Source organism: Symphalangus syndactylus, chromosome 14 (genome assembly GCF_028878055.3).
Source record: "Symphalangus syndactylus isolate Jambi chromosome 14, NHGRI_mSymSyn1-v2.1_pri, whole genome shotgun sequence".
NCBI classification, from domain to species: domain Eukaryota; kingdom Metazoa; phylum Chordata; class Mammalia; order Primates; family Hylobatidae; genus Symphalangus; species Symphalangus syndactylus.
Genome location: NC_072436.2, coordinates 94851723 through 94876705, shown reverse-complemented (window position 1 = coordinate 94876705; position 24983 = coordinate 94851723). Strand labels below are relative to the sequence as shown.

The following is a 24983-nucleotide window of genomic DNA, read 5'->3' as shown; positions in this document are numbered from 1 at the left end:
GGCTGACTACTTACTAGTTCCATGGCCTTGGGCAAGTCAACTCCTCTGAGCCTCTGTATCTTTGTGTCAAATGTGGATGTTAACATTCGCTTTCAGAATTCTTGCATCAATGGAAAAGTAGCTTATATTTGACATACAGGAGGTGCTCAATAAATGATAGCCATGATTACTCTTTACTTGTTAATTACGTCCTCTCATTTGCCTTAGATTATCATTTTCTAAGCAAACAAAAAGGCCAAGATGGAGATGGCTTGCTCCAAACAGCTAGATCTTATCACTGTTCTCTTAAGTAAACCAAATGCGTAGAGATGCCCATGTCCTCATGGCTTTCCTGCACCCAGAAAACCCAAACCCTACTCATTTTGACACCTTCCCCCTAAATCCCCACTCTTCTATGGAAACTTCCAAATAATAAAATACCATCAAATAATGTTAACGTATTTCATTGGAGTTTCTCATCTCTCCAGCCAGACTGTAGCCTTTTTGAAGTCCTCTATAAATATGTACTAGTCAGCTGATTTGAAATTTGTTCATCATGGAGCCATAGGCAGCTACTGAATGAAGACTAGTGAATGAAAAATCAGAACTAATATTTTCCTGAGCAGTTTTTAAGGGGTAGGCAGCTACAATAAAGACACCTTATTTTAGTTTTCCATGAAGTAGCTACTACTGAATCTCAATTTTACAGATAGGGAAATCAGCATTTCCTTTTGTCCAAGTTCATGCAGCTAGTTCATGCAGCTGAGCTAGGATTTTAACCCAGGCAGTCAGGATTCCAAGGCCAAGTTTGGACCCCTATATCACACCAATGAGAATGAAGGATGAGGAAAGCTATAGGAAACTTTAAAAACTTCCATGGAAGGAGTGCCCAAACAGGGACTGACTACAGTCAAATCATGAACTGTTTCAGTTAGGTTCCCAAGCATTTGTGACATTACCCATTCTGTTTAGATAACGAATTTATGTGTTTAGAGAGACCAGCCTCCTATCTGAATTGTCAGCCATCAGTCTAAATCAAAGCTTCCACCCAGTCCTGAATCTCTCCCTTACTTGGTCTAACCACCTTTCCAAGTATTTAGGAACAAAAGATTTGTGAACAGATTAAACACAGGCTGTTTTTGTTCCACTCCTACAGCTACCTATGCCTGCTTAATGCGGACTACAGGGCGTTGACTGGAGTCTGTGCTCATGTATTTTAAACACATGCAGGAATTCAGCACCTTCTTCCGACAGCACAACAATGGTTCAACAATTCTTCACAGAAGACCCTGTGCTATTATAGCAAATATTTATAAGTTTATCTCACCACACTGCTCAGTGTTCAGAGTAAATCTGAATGGAAATATGGAGATCAAAGAATTTAATAATAAAAAAAAAACCTTTCACGCTTTATCTGTCATCAAATGAAAGTATTAGTGAAGTGGTATGGAAATCCTCTTCAGCGTGCCTTCAGCCACCAGCTGTGCCACTTAAGATTTAAAACAATGTGATCAAGTGTTCAGAATCCACAGGATTGAGTTGTATGTTTACGTTAGTGTATTATTTCCAAGTTTCCAGTTTCCCCCGGATTAGCACATTTTAATTTCGGCTTTATTAAAGCAGTCAGAACATGAAAGGGGATTTAGCAGAGTGGAGATGTCAACCATGCTTTCTTGCCATCGTGAAATGGTTTACTTGGTTCTGGGCAGCTATGCGTATGAATCCAACAACATGTCTATAAGACTAAAAGTCAGCCAAATGGGACAAGAAATGCAGTTATGGAGTGAAACCACAGCTATCTAAACACGGGTGGGACCTTCAGGTCCTCAATTTGATTTCATATGACCCTACAGTTATGAAAACCCAACACAGCATAGTATCAACTAAACAGTAAATGCTTTAAATGTTAGGCATTCCTGGAATGGCTCACATAAGCCCAGTATGGTGTTAGGCGTTGTGGAGACATGGTCAGATACAGGAGACATGGCCCTGGGAACTCCATGCGATACCTCTTGTAGGAAGCCATGGTTTGGATGGGGGTGCACTTTGTCCATCAGTGTGCTGGGATAGAAGACTAAAAGCCACTGGTTCAAGAAATGACTCTTTAGTTAGATTTACCAACACATGAAATTATCAGAGAAAAATGCAAAACAAAATGCAGTAGAATCACCAAATGTTCATGTCAGAAGGCACCCCAGCAGCTGCCTATTCCGCTGGTTCCCAAACCCCACTAATCAGTAGGAAGTACCTGGGGAATTCAAAAATAAATGCACCTTCCCAGGGCCCACCCCAGAATCAGAAGCTCTGATAGAGGGGCCTGGAAATCTGTATGCTTTAAAATGCTACCAAGGGGTTCTAAACGTCCGCCAGCTCATCTAGTCCAGCCTCTCAGTGAACAAAGAGTATTTCTGTTCACAGCCTTGCAAAAGTGATCATCCAGCCGAGGCCAGCATCCCCCAGGTTGGAAGGAACTCATTGCAGAACAAGGCAGCAAGGGTCCGATGTTGCACAGAGGGTTGGAGTTACTAGAGGTTTTTCTTCTAGTGTAGTCAAAGGGACCTTGCTGTAACTTCTACCCACTGGGCTTAGTTTGACCCTTTGCAGTAACGCAGACAAAATCTCCTTCCAATGTGGAAATCCTTCAAATATTTTAAGAGTTTCTCTTCAGTTTCTCCTTTGTCTGATACTTATTTTATTTGCCCATTCATTCAGTTCAGACTGCCAGTCTCCTCTAAGACTGGATTTACTGGGGCTGGCTGTTGCACTTCCCTCAGCTGCTTCTCGGAGGTCCTGGCTTCTCCTCGCCCTCCTGTTTGCCTTCCTCTGGATGAACTCTACTCAGTCAGCGTTCAGTGTAGTGCACAGTGTCTGACACCACACTGACCGTGTGGTCTGACCGGCAGAACCCAACAGGAGCAGCAGGAGCGGTTGCTTCCTGCATTCCAGGCTCTGTCCTGCTTCAGCCGAAGACTGTTCTCAGACTAATCAGGGACCCAAACTGATGCAGACAGAAATCTCCGTGGCAGATCAGGAAGGGAAAATGTCAGTGTGGTTGAATTTACCAGGCATGAGTCACGTCCTGGTAAATGAATACATTTGGGGATGGAAGAGAGACACCGTCCTTCCAGTATTCCAAGTGGAGAAATACTGTTTCACTGGATACCTGAGTAACTGCTGCACAGACCACGCTATGCATGTATGATCAGGTCTGCAAGCTGAACAGATGCTCTCACGTGTCATCTCTTAGAGGTAGGATCAGTCCTGGCTGCTATACTCAACCAGGAAAGGTAAGAGGGGGCAGCTTTTTTTCCCTCTCTTTGTGTAGTGTGAGCAACCTAAATATTTCCATCTAAGCAGGTTATGGTTCCTTCCCACAATTGAAGGGAAATATTGATGTGCCTGTTTATTGGGGGGTCAGCTTCCTGGCCTGATTTGCTTATCTTTACAACAGTCACAAGAACTTTGCATATTCTTAGGAAAGAAAAGGGTAAGAAAAGAATCATTGTGTCTTGACAGCTGGTTGTAAAGTGAAGGAGTCAGTAAACAGGTTGCTGGTTTTATATACATGAGATTGAAAAAAGTTGCCTTGATTGTTTTTCCCTGACTCGGCTGGTCATTTTAATATCGATGTGGGCATGTTCTAATCCCCTGGTTAGTCAGCAGGATTTCTTTCTAAGTAGAATTAAGCAAGCAAAGAAACAAACAACAACCAAAAAAAAAAAAAAACACAGATAGAAAAAACAGCAGCAACAACAACAATAGCAGCAGGAGGAGCCACAATGAAATGGTTCAAGGATTGACCTACCCCCAGGACTGCAGGTTTTGTTTACTGCAGTATTCAGTACTTGAGCCTCCTGGAAATCAGAACTCCAGCATGACCTCTGTAGGTTTTGCTTTTTCTGTTGGTACGGGAACTGATAAGGTGACTCTTGAGTTTCTGGAATCACAGCGGCAGCTACGAGGGCTGCGTAGGTTCTGTGTGAGGCCCAGCTCCAGCATCAGTGGTTGGATACCAGGGAGACTCTCTGAGTTCTTCTTTACTGAGCTGTACGTGCACTGAGCCTGGACAGATGGGGATCTACAAGGGGTGTTTTGAGCACCAGCTGTTAGCCACTTATGTCCTGCCTGGGACACAGGAAGGTGTAAATGTGGGAAACAGGCAGTCTCATGCAGTCCCTACACCGGATCGTGGGGAATCGCCTGAGCTCACAGGAAGAGCATTGGTAGAGGGCAAGCCATCATGTAGGCTTTGGCTGGGTTGGGGAAGTTGGATTAGAACAAGAATACTTTTATTTCTATGCTCAAAAATCCTTTTCTTTTTTTTCTGAGACGGAGTCTCGCTCTGTCGCCCAGGCTGGAGTGCAGTGGCGTGATCTCGGCTCACTGCAAGCTCCGCCTCCTGGTTTCAGGCCATTCTCCTGCCTGAGCCTCCCAAGTAGCTGGGACTACAGGCACCCACCACCACGCCCAGCTAACTTTTTGTATTTTTTAGTAGAGACGGGGTTTCACCGTGTTAGCCAGGATGGTCTTCATCTCCTCGTGATCCGCCTACCTTGGCCTCCCAAAGTGCTGGGATTACAGGTGTGAGCCACCATGCCCGGCCCACTCAAAAATCTTATAAGAAATATTTCATAGGTCCTAAACTTTGGCCACAAACAGCTGTCTACTGGTGGCAACAGGTGCCAGTGAACAACCTGTTTTTTTATTTTTATTTATTTCTTGGCTGGATGTGGTGGCTCACACCTGTAATCCCAGCATTTTGGGAGGCCAAGGTGGGCAGATTGTTGGAGTCCAGGAGTTTGAGACCAGCCTGGGCCTGGGCAACATAACGAAACTCTCTCTCTACAAAAAATATGAAAAATTAGCCAGGCATGGTGGCATCCACCTGTAGTCCCAGCTACTCAGGAGACTGAGGTGAGAGGATTGCTTGAGCCTGGGAGGCCAAGGCTGTAGTAAGCCAAAATCAAGCCACTGCACTCCAGCCTGGGCAACAGAGTGAGGCCCTGTCTCTAAAGAAATAGATAAATTCTTGATAGCTTCAAAAAGGGATTTGCCTAAGGCATCCTCTTGGCCAGAATGGGCAGACTGGAGTGTGAAACTTCTGCAAGATGATCAGGACACAGCATTGGGTAGAGGCCTGAGGCAAAGGTTCCTGAAGCCGTCCAGCTTTTCTGAAGTCCAGGTGAACAGCCAGGGACAGAGGACAGTAGCCAGATGCTATGCTCCACGAATGGCAATTGATAGAGAAAGCAGCCAGTGGGGCGAAACCAGGAGGAAGCCAGGATACTGGAAAGTGATGATTCAGCCTGGACATTGATGCTGGTCATGCAATGGAGGAAAAGAAAGAGTCTCTGCAAAACAGTACCACTGTGCTTTCTATTGGCCGGGTTCCCCTTCTAAAACCCTCCTGATTCTGTCATTTTCAAAGAGGAAACTAACAACACACCATTCCTGCTTAACTTTAGATGCTGCTATTGTTCATGGCAGGAGATCGCTCTGGTGGTCAGCATTAACGAGATGTAGCCTAGTTGGGGGCTGCTCCATTTGTGCTGTCATATCATGTGATAAAAACTTCTTTTTCCTAAGATGTTGATGACCCCTGGAAAAGGAAAGTGTTCTCTGATCTATTGGACCAAAACCTTTCTTCTTTCCCTCGGCTTTCACACACAGATGGAAGTGAGTGGAACAGGGTGGCGGTAATTTGAGGTCATTCCCTGGGATAAGTGCAACTCTAATTAGAGGCAGGAAATGTTTATTTGAGTTTTATTGGGTGAGTCAGTTTGGCGCAGCTTTAGGTCACTCTAAACTTGGGGTATCCTGTTTAAGTCAAATAATCATAGTTTTAAGCAACTGGAAACAAATATCAGATGTATGTGAATGAAATTTTTACTTTCTCAACCAGCAGACTATAGAGTGGAGTTTTTACCATTTGGCCAATTGTAATTGAATTAAGGCTTTTCTCCAACAAAAAAGGCATCTCCCCTTTTACCAAAAGTGGGATGGATTCTACCCTCTCTGGCTTATAGACAATCATTATAAGAAAGAACCATGTCTACAGACAATGGAATATTATTTAACCTTAAAAAAAGAAATTTGGAACAATGTGAATGAAACAGGAAGATATTATGCTAAGTGAAATAACCCAGACACAGAAGGATAAATACTACGTGATACTACTCACCTGATGAATCTAAAATAGTCAAACTCATAGAAGCAGAGAGTAGAATAGGGTGGTGGCTTCCAGAGGCTGGTGGAGGGGAAATCAGGGAGGTGTTCACCAAAAGGCACAAAGTTTCAGTTATGAAAGATGATGATAAGTCCTAGTGATTTGCTAGGCAGCATAGTGCCAATTTCACAATACTGTATTGTATACTTAAACATTTGCTAAGACTGCAGATTTTATGTTTTCTCTCTCTCGCACAGACACACACACGCACGCGCGCACACGCCAAAAATAATAATAATAATAATGAAAAGAATGGACAGGAACTTTGGGAGGTGATGGATGTGTTTATGGACCAGATTGTGATGATGGTTTCATGGGTGTATACTCATCTCCAAGCTTATCAAGTTGTATACATGAAATATGTACAGCTTTCTGTATGTCAACCAGACCTCAAAAAGTAGTTTTAAAAAAAGAAAATAATAAAAATACAGCGTTGCATTTAGAAAGAAAGGGAAAAAGAAAAGAACTAGTCATGTGAAAACCCATTTTATATATCCCATCTTACAACTGGTGTGGATGGAATTGGCCTTTGCTATAGGAGTTTGGTTGTGATAACTCTGAATTTGGAGAAAGACCACAAGAAGGTTATTACATACTTGTGTATGGCTTTGAACAATGGGAGTTAGCAGGGGGTGAAGGCCTAGTAGAATAAGGGCTGAAAACATGTGAAAATGACTTTTTAAACATCATTAAGGTGGTTATTTTTGTTATTATTACATAGGAACATTGACATCACAAAAATAATTATTACTCAGATGAGACTCTTTCATTCTGTATGAATTGACAGGCAAGTCCCCAGTAAGAAAAAAAAATCCTTCTTTCTATTACCCACACTGACCTTCTAGAAATACAGAGTTGGAAGTTCTGGGACACTGACTAAACAAGGCTCTGCCTGTAGTTCACACATAGTCTGTCTACTTTAGAGCTAGAAAGTCCCACTCATCATTATTTACTGTTTTCATTTATTGTAATGATGGTTGTACTTTCTTTGTGGCTTAACGTTCAGAAATGGGGAAATAAATTTGATTTGGTGAAGTTCCCCAAAGTGGCTGGATATTTATTTTGTTTCTACCAAGGAAGTGTAGTAGTGAGGAATGAGGATTGCTTGTTTATCTTTTTCAAAGACAATAAAACATTTTGGACAATGGAAATGGGGAAGAGAGAATAACTTCAGGCTGCCTTCTTCCAATCCACCTTGAACTCTGCTTCCAGAAGAGTTTTCCTTAAAATCAACTTGGTGCCATTTTACAACTCCAAAAACTTCCAGGGGCCGGACGTGGTGTCTTACACCTGCAATCCCAGCACTATAAGAGGCTGAGGCAGGAGGATCACTTGAGGCCAGGAGTCAGGAGTTCAAAACCAACCTGGGCGACATAGCAAGACTCTGTCTCTAAAAAAAAAAAAAAAAATTAGCTGGACACGCGTGTAGTCTCAACTACTCAGAAGGCTGAAGTGGGAGGGTCATTTGAGCGCAGGAGTTCAAGGCTGCAGTGAGCTATGATCATGTCACTGCACTGTAGCCTGGGTGACAGAGCAGGACCCTATCTCAAAAAAAAAAAATAAGATTTTAGGGTTCTTTACTCCCACCTACGTTCTCAGAAGCACTTTTCTGTCTCCTTCCTACCTATTTCCTGGATCTATGCACTGTTTCCTAAATGACAGTTTTTTTACTGAGCTCACACCTACCTTCCTCATTCCCACATGTAATTTTCATCTCTGCTTACCTCTGCCCTTCAAGGTTGTGCTTCTAATTTGCCAGGCCTTCTCCTCCTCCCACTCACATTGTTCAAGATTTTACTCAAGTGTAGTCTTTGCCCCAGTTCAGCTTTATCTCAAACAAATTCCTATAGCAGTGGTCAGTTTCATATACCAGTTGTACTATAGAAAATATAGGAGTTTCTGGCCGGGCACGGTCGCTCACGCCTGTAATCCCGGCACTTTGGGAGGCCGAAGCAGGTGGATCACAAGGTCAGGAGATCAAAACCATCCTGGCCAACATGGTGAAACCCCATCTCTACTGAAAATACAAAAATTAGCGAGGTGTGGCAGCGTGCGCCTGTAGTCCCAGCTACCCGGGAGGCTGAGGCAGGAGAATTGCTTGAACCTGAAGGTGGGGGCTGCAGTGAGCTGAGATCATGCCACTGCACTCCAGCCTGAGTGACAGAGCAAGACTCTGTCTCAAAAAAAAAAAAAAAAAAAAAAAAAAGGAAGAAAATATAGGACTTTCCATAGGACTGTTTTGTATAATGATCTTCTCTAAGTGATAAAGCCTGGATGAGAGATGATTATTCTCTAGGGGGTGCTAAGATACAATCCAGATACATAGGCTTCACAATCTGATTGGATACAGGAGAGTTTAGCACATAATTATACAGCATTTTGTGTTGTTTTCCATGATTTCCTGTCTTCAGTTTCTATCTCTTGAAAAACATAAGCCATGGCTTATATCATCTTCTATATCCCCCAGCCACCTACCCAAAAGCTGGGCACCCAGGAAAGACCTGTTGAATCGATAGGTTAGATGATATGGACGTGGAGGGGAGAAGATGTTTCAGAGTGTGAAGTTAGGGCCCACACAATTTCCTTATATGGTACATTGGAGAAATTGCTCATGCTGTCACCAGCACATCAAGTATGGGCTGTTCCAAGCCTGGTCTTTAGTTGGTCATTTATGTGAAATTGATGTAAGAGCTATAAAATCTTTGCACTTATAAACAGTTGACAGGTGATGGAGAATCTGTGTGTCCAAAGAAACCTAACTGCTGCTGAGGGGAAGCCTCTGGCTGTCCGTCACACCTTGAAAGGCAAACAGGGCAGGCCTAGTTTTCTCTTCAAAGGCAGGAAAGGTTAGCGCTCTGGGAAAATGGAGCCCGATGGGAATTTCAAACACACAATGTGGTTCTTCCAGCTCATAGGTCATTATTAACTATTCTTACCCTAAATGGCCGTGACACATAATCTCTTTCCTAATTTTATTATTTTACTTGCTATCACAAGACCGTAACTTTTTAGACATTCAGGTGAGATTAAGGGAGGAGGAGGTGAAATAAGGCTTTTAAAATCTTTGATTACCTCAGAAAACATATTTGCTTACTTTACCAGGAAGTTGATGTTTTGTTTTGTTTTGTTTTCTACCCATGCCAAGAGGGGATTAATGAGTAGCTGCTGGGTTTGCCAGCTTTCTTTTGATTTCATTTATGTAATTAAGCAGTTCTCAGAATGACTTGAGGTTCTCACCCTGCATCAAAACATGCTTCTCAAATGTGTTACATTTGGAGGTCAGAAACAATGCAGACTCAGTAGAGGGAAGGGAAATGAAAATTTTACCTTGCTTTAAAATACCCTTAATGTATAAAAAAAGAGTTGATCATGCTTTGGGGTCATGAACATGGAGCTTTGTTGAGTAGAAAACAAGTTAAAACTAAAGTTCAAAATGGGCTAAAGTTAGAATAGCTCAAGATGAGGTTTTACAATAGAAATGACGTGGGGAAACCAATTCTGGATTACCTTTGAGTTTCTAGCAATCTGAACCGTGTCCATGGTGGGTGTTCAAGAACTCAGGCATTTGACGCAGACATAATAGGAACCCAGTATGTGCCTGGCTCAGTTCAAGTTGCTGGACTACAGTAAGGAACTAAAGCAACAAAATTTCCTCCTCTCATGGTGCTCCCTGGAGCGAAGGTTGGATGAGCAGATTTTGCTTGAGCGCCTCCTCAGGTATGGAGTTTGGAGCTAGTATTGCTTGGGATTGCTAGGAAGAATAAGTGTGTTCCTCAAGGAGCTGAACATCTCACTGGGAAGTGAAGACAACTACCCAAAGAACAAAAGAACCACTCAAGTCCATAACCAAATACGGGGGTGTTGATATAGACAGACCCTCTGAAATGGTGAGAGTGGGCACCCAGCTCCAGATTCTGCAGACACAGGCTCATGGAAGCAGGCTGACTTAACTAGCTAACTTAGCTAGCTAAGCAGTAAGAATTTGCAGTTATGCATACACACACACACACACACACACACACACACACACACACACACACACATTTTTAGAGGCAGGGTTTCACCGTGTTGCCCAGGCTGGAGCATAGTGGTGTGATCACAGCTCACTGAAGCCTTCACCTGTTGGGGTCAAGCAACCCCCCCACCTCAGCCTCCCAAGTAGCTGGAACTACAGGTGTGCACTACGATGCCTGGCTAACTTTTTAATCTTTTTTGTGTAGACAGGGTCTTGCTATGTTGTTTAGATCTCAAGTCATCCTCCCACCTCAGCCTCCCAAAGTGCTGGGATCACAGGCATGAGCCACCACACCTGGCCTGCAGATATAAATATTTAGATCACTCTTGGCTTCTTATAGCCCCCTAACCTTTTTTGTTCTTCTATTCACATAGTGTTTGCTTTTAAAAGAGATTATAACAACTTCTCTTTCAGGTTAGTTCAATTCCCTTAAAAAACAGCAAGCCAGAGTTACCAACAGTTCCTGCCCTCATGAAGCACACAGACTGTGGGGGGAGAAAGTCATAAATTAATTACACAAATAAAACCTCGGCTGTGCTGAATGCTACAACAGAGAGTGTAGCACGTCATAGGGAGATCTGACCTTGTCAGAGAAGTCAGGGGCAGCTTCCTGGAAGAAAAGATGGTTGTGCTGAGATCCGAAGGGTGAGGAGGGGAGAGAAGAAAACGTTCCAGGCAGAAAGAACAGCGTGAGTAAAGCCCTGGGGAAGAGGGAACAAGTGACAGCTGGAAAAGAGAAGACTGAGAAGATCACAGACTTTGAGGCATATCAGAGAGTTTTCCGTTTATTCCTAGAGTAACAGGGAGCCTTTAATAGAATCAAGCTATAGAGGCTGGGCACAGTGGCTCAAGCCTGTAATCCCAGCATTTTGGGAGGCCAAGGTGGATGGATCACTTGAAGTCAGGAGTTTGAGACCAGCCTGGGCAGCATGGCAAAACCCCATCTCTACTAAAAATACAAAAAATAGCTGGGCATGGTGGCATTTGCCTTTACTCCCAGCTACTCAGGAGGCTGAGGCAGGAGAATCACTTGAACCTGGGAGGCGAGGTTGCAGTGAGCCAAGATCACACCATTACACTCCAGCCTGGGTGACAGAGCGAGACTCTCAAAAAAACTAAGCAGTAGACTTACAGGAGGAGGGGGGGTGGGTTACAAGCAGATTTCTGTTTCGGCAGGGTCCCTCTACCTGGAGTGTGACCAGCATTTGGAGGGGAACTGGAGTAAATGTGGGGAGTATCAGCAGCAAGCCATCTGCAAGAATCTAGACAAGGGATGATAGTTGCTTAGGCCATAATGGTGGGCATGATGGTGGTAGAGAGAGAGAGAAAAATGGACAAATATACAGGAAAAAAGGTACAAAATGCAAAGATACGATAAGTAAACATGACAGGACTTGGTGAGGGCTGAGGGAGAGAGAGGTATTAAATGACTAAGGTTTCTGAAGGGTCAAGCTTTGCCCCGAGACCTAGAGAACTAGTTCATTGGGGCAGATCGCGAAGTCAATTTTGGACATGTTGGGCTTGAGTGCCTTTGGGGCATCTGGATGGAGATATCAGAACTGCAGTTGGATGAGTGGTCCGGAGCTTGTGAGTCATCTGCGTAGAGGTGCCTTGGAAACTGGGCGTGGAGGAGATCCTCAGCGAGCACTCAGTGAGGATGGGGAGCATCTGGAGCCCAGCCTTGTGGGATTCCGACACTTAACAGCTGGGAAGAGGCGAAGCCCATGAGACAGGCAGAGAAAACCCTGCCAGAAATTTAGGGGGGAAACCTGAAAGCCAAGGGAAACAAGTGTGTGTTGAAAGAGGATGTGGTCAGGGAAGAAAGCTGCAGAGAGGTCAAAGAAAATGAAGACTTATGATAATAACTGCTCGAATACCATCTATAGCAACAGTCATAGCCAATCTTCATTTTGAGCCAGGCGTTTTAACATATAATTTAACCTTCATGAGGATTCTATAAGGCAGCTTCTGTTACTCAATCGTCTTGATTTTTTTCTGAGACAGAGTTTCTCTCTGTCACCCAGGCTGGAGTGCAGTGGCGCAATCTCAGCTCACTGCAACTTCCACCTCCCGAGCTCAAACGATTCTCTTTCATGCCTCAGCCTCCTGAGTAGCTGGGATTACAGGCGTGCACCACTATGCCCAGCTAATTTTGTATTTTTTGTATAGACGGGGTTTCGCCATGTTGGCCAGGTTGATCTTGGTCTCCTGGCCTCAAGTGATCTGCCTACCTCGGTCTCCCAAAGTTCTGGGATTACAGGCATGAGCCACTACGCCCGGCCCATCCTCATTTTTACAGATCAGAAAACTGAGCACAGAGAGCCAAAGGCATTTGCCCGAGTCATTTGCAGCCAGTGAGTGATAAAACCGATATGGGAACGCCTCTTTCTCACCCCACAGCCCCTACTCTTAAAGGCTGTGTCCAGTGTTGGTAGAATAAAAAGCAGCCAGAGAGGACGATGCGGAGGGGAGATTTTTCCCCTTTAGAGATTTACATTCTCCTAAACACAGTCAAGGAAATAGTCCATTGTTGCTGAAGTCCAAGTCCAGGGCCAGTGACTGTGGAATGGGCACCTCGGTGGCTGTTTCAGGTGGTGTGGTTCAGTGTTCAGTGAATGATCCAGCTGTACTTCCCATGTGGAAAGGCTTATCCTGGTGCTCCAGGGCAGAGGCTGTCACAGTGTTGTCCCTGGCCTGCCAGCATTGCCCGGAAACTTGTTGAGGATTCAGATTTTCAGACTCCGCCCCAGATCTTCTGAACCAGATATCTGAGTGGGGGGGCTCAGGAATCCATGTCCTAACAAGCTTCCATGTGATTCTAATGCACAAGTTTAAGAGTCTTTGTTCTTGGAAGGAATCCTTGAAATGATAAAAAGGAGACCAAAATAATATAATCCTTATATTGCACAGATGCAAGATACCTAGGCAGAAACCAGATGGATGGGAGTCAGTGCTTCTCAACCCTGGCCGCACATGGGAATCACCTGAGGAGCTTTCACAACTACTGAGCCCTGGCCCCCAGCCTCAGAAATTCGGATTCCAATGGTCTGGGGTTGGCCAGAGCCTTTAATTTTTGACACGAGGATATGAATGGAGAATGGCTGATTGAATAAACAGTTGGCAAGGCAGCCTGTGTACTTCTGATTACAAAATTGTACTCTGGGGAGAAAACGAGGTAGGCCTTGAAGGCGGAGGGCAAAGTAAATGGAAGAAAAGCTGGACTTAGGCCCTTTGTGAATACCGGTAAAGATGGAATAATTCTGGAGACTGCAGCGGGGGTGAAGGTAGTTTGAATTAGTAACAATTCTTAACTATGAACTTTATTTTCAAAGAGATGTCAATAGTAAGATATGCTTCCTAAATAAAGAAGCTCATTGGTAAATGTTACTGAGACCTAATGGAAAATAATATGCTAACATCCTCCTGGAAGCTTCACTTAGACTATAACTATGTGTTAAAAATGTGAGCCAGGCGCGGTGGCTCACGCCTGTAATCCCAGCACTTTGGGAGGCCGAGGCGGGCGGATCACGAGGTCAGGAGATCAAGACCATCCTGGCCAACATGGTGAAACGCCATCTCTACTAAAAATACAAAAATTAACTGGGCATGGTGGCGTGTGTCTGTAATCCCAGCTACTCAGGAGTCTAAGGCAGGAGAATCGCTTGAACCAGGGAGTCAGAAGTTGCAGAGAGCTGAGATCGCACCACCGCACTCCAGCCTAGCAACAGAGCGAGACTCCATCTCAAAAAAAAAAATGTGCTCTGCCTCTCTGGCCTCATAAACCTCACCATTTACTTTGCTAACCTTCCTCTGCAACTGATCTGGTCAGTTTACTGGCCCCTAAACTTGCTCACTCCATTGCCATGTCCTGGCATTGGTTCCTGCCGCCCCCGACCTTCTTTTTCTCTCCAGGCCTAGCTGCATCTAAAATCCTCCATGGCCTCCCAAGTCAGAGAGCTCCTTTTTCTCTGAATCTTTTTAGCACCTGGTGTCTTTCATGCATTCGGCTCCTATTTTGTTTTTGTTTTTGTTTTTTTTTTATTATTTTGCCCATTTCCCATCTCCACCCCTGGATAATAAGCTCTCCAGGACAGCAATGGCTTATAATTATTTGCCCTCACCTAACAGCTTAGCACCCTAGGAGCTTAGAATATAACAGTCAAGAAACAGTGCAAAGAGAATGTCAGTCCATCCTCTCCCCACATTATCATGGATTGCAGGTAAGAAGGGGCCACCTACAATAAGGTGTGACTGTGGTTTGGCCGTTCTGAGGGCTGCCTTGCAGGAGGAAACCATAGGGGATCCTGGAAGGAATATCCTCCAAAGTAAAAAGTGGCCCTCACAGTGAATGGGGGTTCACAGTCTTATGATTCCACATTGCAATCTATTGGTCTCCTGGGACTGCCTCAACAAATTACTGCAAACTTGGTGGCTTAAAACAATAGAAATGTGTTCTCTCACAGTTCTGGAAGCCAAGAGCCTAGCGTCACTGGGCCTACATGAAGGTGCTGGCTAGGCTGTTCTCCCTCCAGAGGCTCTGCTCCTTGCCTCTTCCAGCTTCTGGGGCTGCCTGCATCCTTTGGCTTGTGACTGCTTCACTCCAATCTCTGCCTCGGTGGCCACTTGGCCTCCTCCTCCCTGACTGAGGTCTCCCTCTACCTGCCTTTTATAAGGACACTTATGATTGTATTTAAGATTCATGCTGGTAATCCAGGATAACCTCCCCATCTCAGGATCCTTCACTTAATTACATCTGCAAAATCCTTTTTTTTTTTTTAGCCATATAAGGTAACATTCACACATTCAAGGGTTAGGACCTGGATATCTTTTAGAGGAGGACTGTTCAACCTACCACACATATAAAGGCAACTGGGGCCCCCAAAGGGCAGAGACTTGTCCAAGGCCACACTTCCAGCTGGCAACAAAAAATCAAAGATCCAGGTCTCCTTTCTGTCCATTTAGGCTTCTTCCACTAGACCAAGATGATGCCCACTGAAGGAAGACAGAGAAAAAGTAAAATTGTGCTTCATACCCTAATCTGTGTGCTTTATTCGTTTGTCTTCTTTCTGGATCAGGTGCTACCAGGATTCACCCACCTTTGAGGCTTCCCCCTTGAGTCCTGGTAACCTTACGCTGAGCTCACACTAAGCTGGCCTGTGTGGGCAGCTGCAATCAAATGACCCAAATGGCATTTTCTTCTCTCCTTTCAGGACCGCCTCTTTTTCGTCATGGAATATGTAAATGGTGGAGACCTCATGTTTCAGATTCAGCGCTCCCGAAAATTTGACGAGCCTCGTTCACGGTTCTATGCTGCAGAGGTCACGTCGGCCCTCATGTTCCTCCACCAGCATGGAGTCATCTACAGGTAGCCTCTTCTCTCCTCCTCTCTTTCCTGAAAGTGAAGAAAATAAAGGATGCTTCAGACACTTGAATTGACTTCAGCTCCTGCCCACTCGTCTCTTAGCAACCTGCTTTAGATTAGTTGTTTGTTCCAATTTGCTTACAGAAGACTTTTTGGGGGGCTGTTTATTCCTGTGAATGTTAGTATTTGAATGGCCCTGGGAGATTTGACCCACTGTTTGTGCCAGTTTTGATTTAAAGCTCAAGCATGACATTTTAAAGGCTTGGTGCCAGGTGACCTTGGTGTGACCTTCATTTCTCTCTCTCCTCCACCCTCTTCCTTGAACATCAGGGCATTCTCTTTACGTTTTTCTTCTGTGCCATGAACTTCCTCCCCTTCCCAGTCTCTTGCCACTTCCTGAGTTTGTTTGGCTTAGTTTTCTCCAGCAGATAGAATCAGGGAAGGAGGAGTTGCTTGAGGGACTGGGGGTTTATGATCTTGGGTGGGGAACAAGGAATGGGAACTAGACAATATCCAACAGGAAGTGACTTTTTGCAGATCATCCAATCCTTTATTACTGCCCACTCCCCTTCCAAGAAACACACGCACGTCCACACACACATGCACGCGCACACTGATTTTCCATAAAGAGAACAAGACTATACAGGCTCTTCTGTGAGGTCAGGAATTCTGAGGGAGTAAATATTTATAATTAGCAACAAGAACACTAAAGTTCCTTAAGGTTTTCTCAACGGCTGTTAATTTCTTCACTTGGTCTTTGCTTCCTCTTTTTTTGTTTTATTTTATTCTATTCTATTCTATTCTATTCTATTCTATTCTATTCTATTTTTTTAATTGGGTAGAAGAGTAGCTGGCTTGGTTTCACCTAGAATTTGGTCTAGTGGAAGAAGCCTAAATGGATAGAAAGGAGACTTGGATGTTTGATTTTTGTTGCCAACTGGAAGTGTGGCCTTAGACAAGTCTCTGCCCTTTTGGGGCTTCAGTTGCCTTTATATGTGTGATAGGTTGAACAATCCTCCTCTAAAAGACATCCAGGTCCTAACCCTTGAATGTGTGAATGTTACTGACCTGCTCCTGGGAGCAGTGCCCTGGCTAGATGTTCTTCAAGGCATTATGGTCAAACCCACTCCAGGCTTCCCTTCCTTCTGCCATCTCTTAGCTTCCTTAGTCAGTGATTTCCTAGAACCCATATAATAAAGCCCATACTTCCTAGCCTGTCATTCATGGCCCTCTGCCATGGGAATCCATGCATTTGTTTTCTATTGCTGCATATCCAATGACCACAAACGTAATGGTGTCAAACAGCATCTATCCATTATCTCACAGTTTCCATTGGGTCAGGAGTCCAGGCATGACTTACCTACATGCCCTGGTCAGGGTATCACGAGGCTATGATTGAGGAGTCAGCTGGGCTGCATTCTCTTCTAAAGTTTGGGCTCTTCTTTCAAGCTCATGTGCTTGTGGGTAGAATTTTTTTCCTTGTAGCTTTAGTACTTATGTGGCTTGCTCCTTCAAGGCCAGCAGGAGAGCGAGTCTGTTCTGCTGTAAGTCTCTAACTTCAGGGAAGGTCTGGGCTTTCTTTTCAATGGCCCTAATCAGGCTTACCCAAGATAATGTCCCTTTTGATTAACTCAAAGTCAGATGATTAGGGTCCTTAATTATATCTGCAAAATCCCTTTGCCATATAATGTCGCATAACCCCAGTACTGATATCACGTCAGCTTTGCCATATTCTGTTGGTTAGAGGTAAGTCACAGGCTCCACCTTACTCAAGGGCAAAAGATTATGGGATTATACCAGAGCATGAGTTGGGGGTCACTTTAGGCTGTGTCTGCTACAGCTTCATATACCTTTCTCTCCTCACTTCCCACACCCCTTGTTTCGCACCCACAAACGTTCTTAGCTTTTCTCAAACTCACCTGCCAATTTCCAACTTTGCTGTGCTTCTGCCCTCATTTGCACCTCCTCTGTCCAGCCCCAAAACCCCATGTAGCACTGCCTGCCTGGCCCCATCAGCCAGAGTGAGTCTCTCCGTCCCTCACACTTTCCTTTGTGAAGAAATTGCAATTTGAGACTTTCATTGCTGCACCTGCCACTGTTCACCTTGTGGTAGGATTGGACATCTATATGGATCCTTCACTAAGTTTCAAACTCAAAGGGCCATTTCTTCTTTTTATTAAACCTTCAGTCTTCCTTTATTCTTATTCTACATGCTCTTCTTGATTTGTGCATAATGAATATCAACCATTGACTTCAGTTAATGGTCTGAATGGCCTTAATCCCTATCCTCAAAGCAATTTACAAGCTACTTAGAGATGCAGGAGTTGGATACAATGCACATACTTCAAGGCTGTGCATTGTTAGGTGCCAAGGACAAGAAGAAAAATGCCATTCCTTGAGATGTCTTCCCCATCTCTAATACAGTGAGTACAATCACCAACATTTTATTGCAGGGATACAGAGACTCAATTTAAGGAATGTGTCCAAAGCCATACTTGGTAAATGACAGACATTGGAGGTATAACTGACACACCAACTCATGCTGCACACCACGACACTTGTCACCCTGCCTTTTCAAGTCCAACTCTAAACTCCTTCGCTAATCATTTCAGGTACTCCAAAATTTGACCTTCCCTTAGACATTTCTGCTTCCCTAAATGAATGCCTTCCTCTCACCAACCTGTGACCACTTTTGCCCTATTGGCTTCTATGAGCCATTCTCTTCTCCCCACTTCCCTTCCCATTGTCCTAACCATTCTTCTCACCATGGCTGGCTCCTTCATCCTCTAAATGCTGGTTTTCCCCAGGGCCTTCCTCCCTCCTCATTCTTATCCTACATACTGGACAATTTCAACCTTCCCATGGCTTCAGACAGCTTCTACATGCCAATGACTCTTCACATCTCTATATCCAGCATTCCTCTATATCTAGCCCCCCATTATTTCCAGAGCCCCACATAAGATCTCTTCCATTAAACCTCCCCCCATCAACGTTGGACCTTCCCAGCCTTCTCCCTTCTTCCCTGGCTAATTTGCAGTAGTTACTGTCTTCACTAGCTCACTGCCTCTTGGTTTTCTGCCCTCCAGTCTATCCATCCACCTCCCCTCCATTGCTGCCCACTATTCTTCTAAATCACAGATTGGTTGTTGCATGTTCCCCTTCTTAGCAGCCTTCAGCCCTTATAAGATAAAGTCCAAACCCCTTTGGGAAGCAGACCCCTTCACGCCCTGGCCCTGGGGCTGCTGTGCATAGCTTTGTAGTTTGGGCCCAGCAGAAGTGAGGGGCACAGGCTGTGGGTGGGGAAAGGCATCCAGCCCCTCTCCACTTGCATGAGGAGCTTCAGCCCTCAGCAAGGGATGCTTTTCTGCCCAGAGGAGATGGAGTTTTGTGCTTCTCACAAAGACACGGTACTGTTAACAGGGCCCCGATGGCTATGATGACCTTTTGGCCCTTATCCCCATTGCCACCCTTTAGGCACTCCAAATTACTTGCCATTATCCCCCAAATACCATTCCCTCTCACTTCTCTAAGACTTTGCCCCCATTGTCCCTAGGATTCCCTTGCTCCTAATCTGTGTCTGCATCAGTGGTTCCCAGTTTGCATCCAAGATCTGACTGCCTCAGGGTCTCTGGTTTAAAAAAATACAGATCCTATAATACTGGGGGAAGGGAAATAGGTAAGGGGATGGGTGAAAACAGAATGGTCATGAGTAGGTGATTGCTGGAGATGGATGATGGGCACTTGGAGTTCACTATTCTGTCTACTTTTATGTATGTTTTGCCATAATAATCATAAACACAGATTCCAGAGTAATACTCCTGGACCTATTGATTCAATAGATCTGATATCTGGAGTTCAGGAATTTGTGTTTTTAAAAAAGTGTTCTCTAGGTGATTGGGGGACCATAGCTCAAGAGAATTTCATCTCAGGACCTCATCAAGCACTCCAGCTGTGAGCGGCCTCCGCTGACTCCCTCCCCTGGTGGGATCATGCCTCCCCCGAGCAACATGACAGTCTCTTTATTGTGCATTTTGCTTGTTCCCTCTGCCACCCTTGGATTTTTACTTATGATACCTCTTCTGTGATTGAGAACTCCACCTGAGAGTGCTTACCTAGTTGATCTAAGACAGTACCCTACTGGCAGTAGATGATCAATAAATATTTGTTCTTCTAGTCTCTACTGCCCCAGAGTCTTCTAATCCAGTGCGTTGCTACCTCACAGGTATATATTTCTCCAGTCTTTGTTTGAAGCATTTCTAGTGTACAACATATTTTCTTTTCTGTGACCCTAAAAAACACCTCATTTCTGCTTATCTTTTATTTTGTGGATTTGTGAGAACCCTGTGGTCTGTGTTTCCCGTGCTGCCTTTGTATCAAGCTGCAAAAGGCTCTGTGAAGGGCTATGTGGGGAAGTCTATATGAGGTTGATGGAGAAGCTGTACGTATGTGTTTCTGCCTGTTTGCTTCTGGCCATTCTGATCCAGGCAGAGACCATGTTTTGTGTGATACAGGGAATTTATGTGGGAGACAGGCAAGACCAAATTTAGGAGGACAAGTGTCATTGCTTAAGTTGAGATAGAATTTTCCAGCCTTCCTGTTGGAATTGATATACAACTAATTAGCAGCTAATTGGTCCATGTCCAAGAAGTAACAGAAGTCATTTCTCTGGCTCACACTTGAAAGAGAGCCCAAGCAGATAGACACAATCTCCTTTTCCTCTGGTTTCTTTTCCCCCTAGACAGCAGAGGGCGCTGTCTCTGTGTCCCCTGCTGGACACGGGGTGGGGGAAGCAGGGGGGAGGGGTGGGTGGGGGAAGCAGGGGGGAGGGGTGGGTGGGGGAAGCAGGGGGAGGGGTGGGGGGAAGCAGGGGGGAGGGGTGGGGGGAAGCAGGGGGGAGGGGTGGGGGGGGAAGCAGGTGAAGGGGCGGGTGGGGGTTCCTGTGCCTTGTGCTGTAGTAGAAGAATGCATTAGATCACCTGTTTCCACTCTTCCTAATGATGGCATTTAACCACTCGCCCTCCCCATACACTTGTAGACACTGTGGGAGGTTTTTGAAGGGTGGGCCTTCCGTCCAAGGTTGATTCAGGGAAATTCCTCCTCCTCAACATGCTGCTCGGTGCTTATGCATGTTAGTCTCTGAGCTGCTCAACGGCAGCAGCTGACTCTCAGAGAATACTCCCTCTGTTCACATGTCATGAAGGAGAAATTTTGTGATGATGCCTCAGACCGTGAGGGGAGTAGGGGGGCCTGGGAATGGAGCTGAAGGCTTGGCAGCCAGGAAGGTATCTTTTTATTCTTTTGTAATCCAGAAGCCAGGAGCACTGTGCAGCAGAGGGTGGAGAAGGACGTAGATTCCATAGCCCTGACCAACTGTCCCCATGTTTTCTGCCTGCATCCTCATCAATAAAGTGGGGATGATAGTTATACCTGTCTCACAAAGTCATAGGGATTTCATGAGTGAATAGGTCTAAATAATTTTAAATAAATACCACCTGCCACACAGTAAGTTATCAGTAAATGTTAGCCAGTCACATTATACCTCAAATTTACATTACTAAGATACAGTGAAAGAACATTAGAGATTTCTTATCCATCCCAGTCTCCTAAAGGGATGCCTGAAATCACTTTAGAGAAATGAATTATTTCTTGTCCTTTTTTCTTCATTCTTCCCTTCTGATAAAATTGAACTCTTTCTTTTTTGAAATGATAAAGTAGTAGTCATAGGAAAAATAAAAATCTAAACAGTGAAGAAAGGTGTAAAGTCCGTTTTTCCTCATCAAACTCATAACTACCCAGGGGTAAACAGTTTAACAGTTTCTAGAGAACTTTCTGAGAAATCTTCTTGAGCAACTTACAAAACCTCTTTGTGACTGGTCTCCACTTGTGAAGTTCAGATAGTACCTGCCTTGTCTCTTTCAAAAGGTAGCTGAGAGTGATTGCTGGAAGTCAGACTGTGATAGAGGATATGAAAGCCAGTGGGGAAATGACAGTGCGTCTTATTTATGTCACATATCATGAATAATTAACATTTGTCATTTTGAGCACGAAAATTTGGTCTTTATCCACCAGCAGAGAAAGATGTAAGTTATAAACTCTCCCTCCTTAGATTCTCCAAGCCTTTTGATCTCTAATGAGCCCTTATCATCATTCCCTGAGAGTCAGTCTTCCCTTAGTGCCTGTCATGTGCCCCGTGCCAGAATTGGGCAGAGGGGAGACAAGGAGAGAGGAGGTGCCTCTGCCTTGGCCAAGCCTAGATTCTTCTGTACTCAGGGGATACTTAGAAAGGGCTTTCCTTGTTGACCATGATGTTTACAAAAAGTCAAATAAGAATTAAGAGCAAGGAACAAAAATTCAGTCAGAACCTCAGTGCACCTTATAAACCTGTCTTAATTATCTTGTTCTCTCCAGAGCCGGGGAACAAAGCCCAAAGGAGAGGCTTAGGAGGGGCTTTCCTAGAAGGAGCTGGGGTTATACTGAGGTCTCTAGCTGTGCCCTCCAAACCAGGCCTCCGTATGGAAAATGCATACGAAGTTGTGATGTAAATTTTAGTCCTGCCATCCTGCTAGTCAGAGGGGAAAATGTGTGCCTTTATCTCTGGAATCATACCCTGCCATCGGCACACAGTTAGGGATTTCCTGACTTGAATGAAGGTCTTTAGTTAAACCTGAGTTAATAACTGGAAGGTCTAATGTGTAGTCTCATCCTCTTTTAATACATTATCAAGTTATTTAAAGCTCTAATACAAAGAAAGAGAGGAGAAGGTAGGGGCATCTCTTTTTGCCTTTGAGTCTTCTAGGACCTGACCTTTAGAAAGTCACTGAGGGTACTTGGGGATCATTTTCCCCAGAGAGCATCGTTCTTAGCTGTCAGCGTTACCCCACCCATTATAGAAAATGATATTTTGACATAAAACTCCTAAGGATCTAAGGGCCGAGTCTCTAATGGAGGGAAATCAGCTACCATGGCAGAAATGATGAGTGAATGTTAAATCAGGGAGGGCTTTGGAGACTGCATAATCCATCTCCTTCGTTTTATAGATGCCCAACTTGGAAACCAAAATTGTGGAATAACTCACCCGAGTTTACACAATGAGATAGTATAAAGCTTAGATATTACTTCAATCAAAGATATACATATAGATGAATCAGTTCTACATGGTGTTCTGGTTAATAAAAAAGCAATTTTTTTGCCTTCCCTCCCCTCAATTTCCCCTTCCAAAGAGGCAACCACATTCAACTCGTAGCTGGGTCTTTTGGTATGTACTTCTGTATTTAGAAATAATATTATCTTATTGTACTTTTCTTTCTTTTTTTTTTTTTTTTGAGACAGGGTCTTGCTCTGTTGTCCAGGCTGCCATACAGTGTTACAATGATAGCTCACTGCAACCTGGAACTCCTGGATTCAAGCAATCCTCTCACCTCAGCCTCCCAAAGTGCTGGGATTACACAGGCATGAACCACGGCACTTACCCTTATTGTTATTTTAAAAACAATTATTTTAGACATTACCTAGTGACTTTCCACTGTGGAAGATGAGGATTTAGTTCTGTTTCTCACCCACTACCCACCTCCACAGCCCTATCACATACGCACACCCTTCCCAACCTCCCATCCTCTCAATATGGTTTACTGTAATTTTGGTTAAATGAATATATAGTATACATTATTATGACTGTGAAATACTGTTTGGAATTCAGTTATGTGGTATGCTATAGTTACTTTTCCTTCCCAGTGCATTTTTTTTGTTTATTTTCCCTGGAGTTAATAAATATCTCTTTGTTTTCTATGTAATTATTATTGATTCAACCACAGACTCTCTACAAACTGTCCATATCTCCTTTTAGGATGTTTAGGTATAATCAGTATTCTATCAATTTCATATTCTTGGATACATTCTTCGCCAAGCCTTGTAAACTATTCCAGTCTAAATGGTTACCTTCTGCCCTGTGTGCCTGCTGCAAAGCTATCACCCTGGGATCCCACTTCACTTTCATCCTAGGCTTCCTTTTCCCACTATCCTGTGAAGTTCCTGGTTCCAGTATCCCCTGCCTTCCTCTTTCTTTGTATACTGCATCAATTTGGTGAAGCACCTTTAGTAGATTTCTAAGAACAAATATATAAGAAGTGAAATATTGAGACTTTCCTTTTATATCTAAAATCATCTTTATTTTACTCTCAGACTTGATGAAGAGTTTGACTGGGCATAGAATTTTAGATTAAAAAGAAGCTTCAGATGAGATCATGTCCTTTGCAGGGACGTGGGTGGAGCTGGAAGCCGTTATCCTCAGCAAACTAACACAGGAACAGAAAAGCAAACACTGCATGTTCTCACCTGCAAGTGGGAGCTGAACGATGAGAACACATGGACACATGGGGAACTACACACACTGGGGTCTGTCAGGGATGGGGTTGGGAGGGTGGGGAGAGGGAGAGCATCAGAAAGAATAGCTAATGGATGCTGGGCTTAATACCTAGATGATGGGATGATTCTGTACAGCAGACCACCATGGCATGCATTTACCTGTATAACAAACATGCACATCCTGCATAAGAACTCAGAACTTAAAATAAAAGTTGAAGTTAAAAAAAGAAAGCATTTTCACTCAATTTTAAGGTATCATTCCATTGTCTTCCAGCTCTCAGTGTTGCTGTGCAAAAGTCTGAAATCAAATGAATTCTCAATCATTTGTATGGATCTATTCCTCTTTTCCAGAAGTGTGTTAAAGCTTTGTCTCCATTATTCTAAAATTATTGAATGATGCGATATAGGTCTGTTTTCATCTATTGCACTCACCCGGGATAGATCTCTTCAATTTAGAAAATTAAGCCCTTAATTTCTAGAAAATGTATTATTTATTTCTTTAATGATTCTTTCTCTTCTGTTTTCTCCTTCTGGAACTATCATTCAGATATTGGACTAGTCAACTTGGGGTTCACCATAGACTAATCTGCGTGGCCCACTTAGTTGGGGAACCTCAGACTATCACTATTTTTAGGCCTTTCCTCTTGGAGTGCTTCGATTACTCCCAGAGTCCTGCCTAAAGGGAGACGGCCTGGTGGCCAGCACCGCAGGAACTAAGTGAAGCCAGATTAGAGGACCCGGCTTCCAGAATACACATGTTTATTTAATTCTCCTATGTTCAGTACTATACCCTCATGCCCACCTACCCTCACTCCATGCTTAGTCTAGAGATCCTGTTTCACTTCTCCAGAGAATAAACCTCTAGGGACAGGGAAGGGGCCGTACCAAGAAGAAAAGAGAATCTAGATTTATAACTAGTTTTCGACCAAATCTCTCTTTTATCTCTCTCGACATCACCCTCGTCTCCAGAGTAACTGTTACTGCATATTTCCTGAGCTTTGGGGATAGGAAGATGGAAATTCTGCAGCAAAAATTTGATT

The 24983-nt window shown here is 44.1% G+C and overlaps 1 protein-coding gene across 2 annotated transcripts in view; it reads left to right on the top strand.

Annotated features, from left to right (window-relative positions):
- Nucleotides 1-24983, top strand: part of PRKCE (protein kinase C epsilon) — a 533266-nt gene that overhangs the window by 416939 nt on the left and 91344 nt on the right. For both annotated transcript variants that reach the window (XM_055241505.2, XM_055241506.2), the window contains exon 11: nucleotides 15431-15585. In XM_055241505.2, the coding sequence (XP_055097480.1) occupies nucleotides 15431-15585 (155 nt within the window). The remainder of the gene's footprint in view (nucleotides 1-15430; nucleotides 15586-24983) is intronic.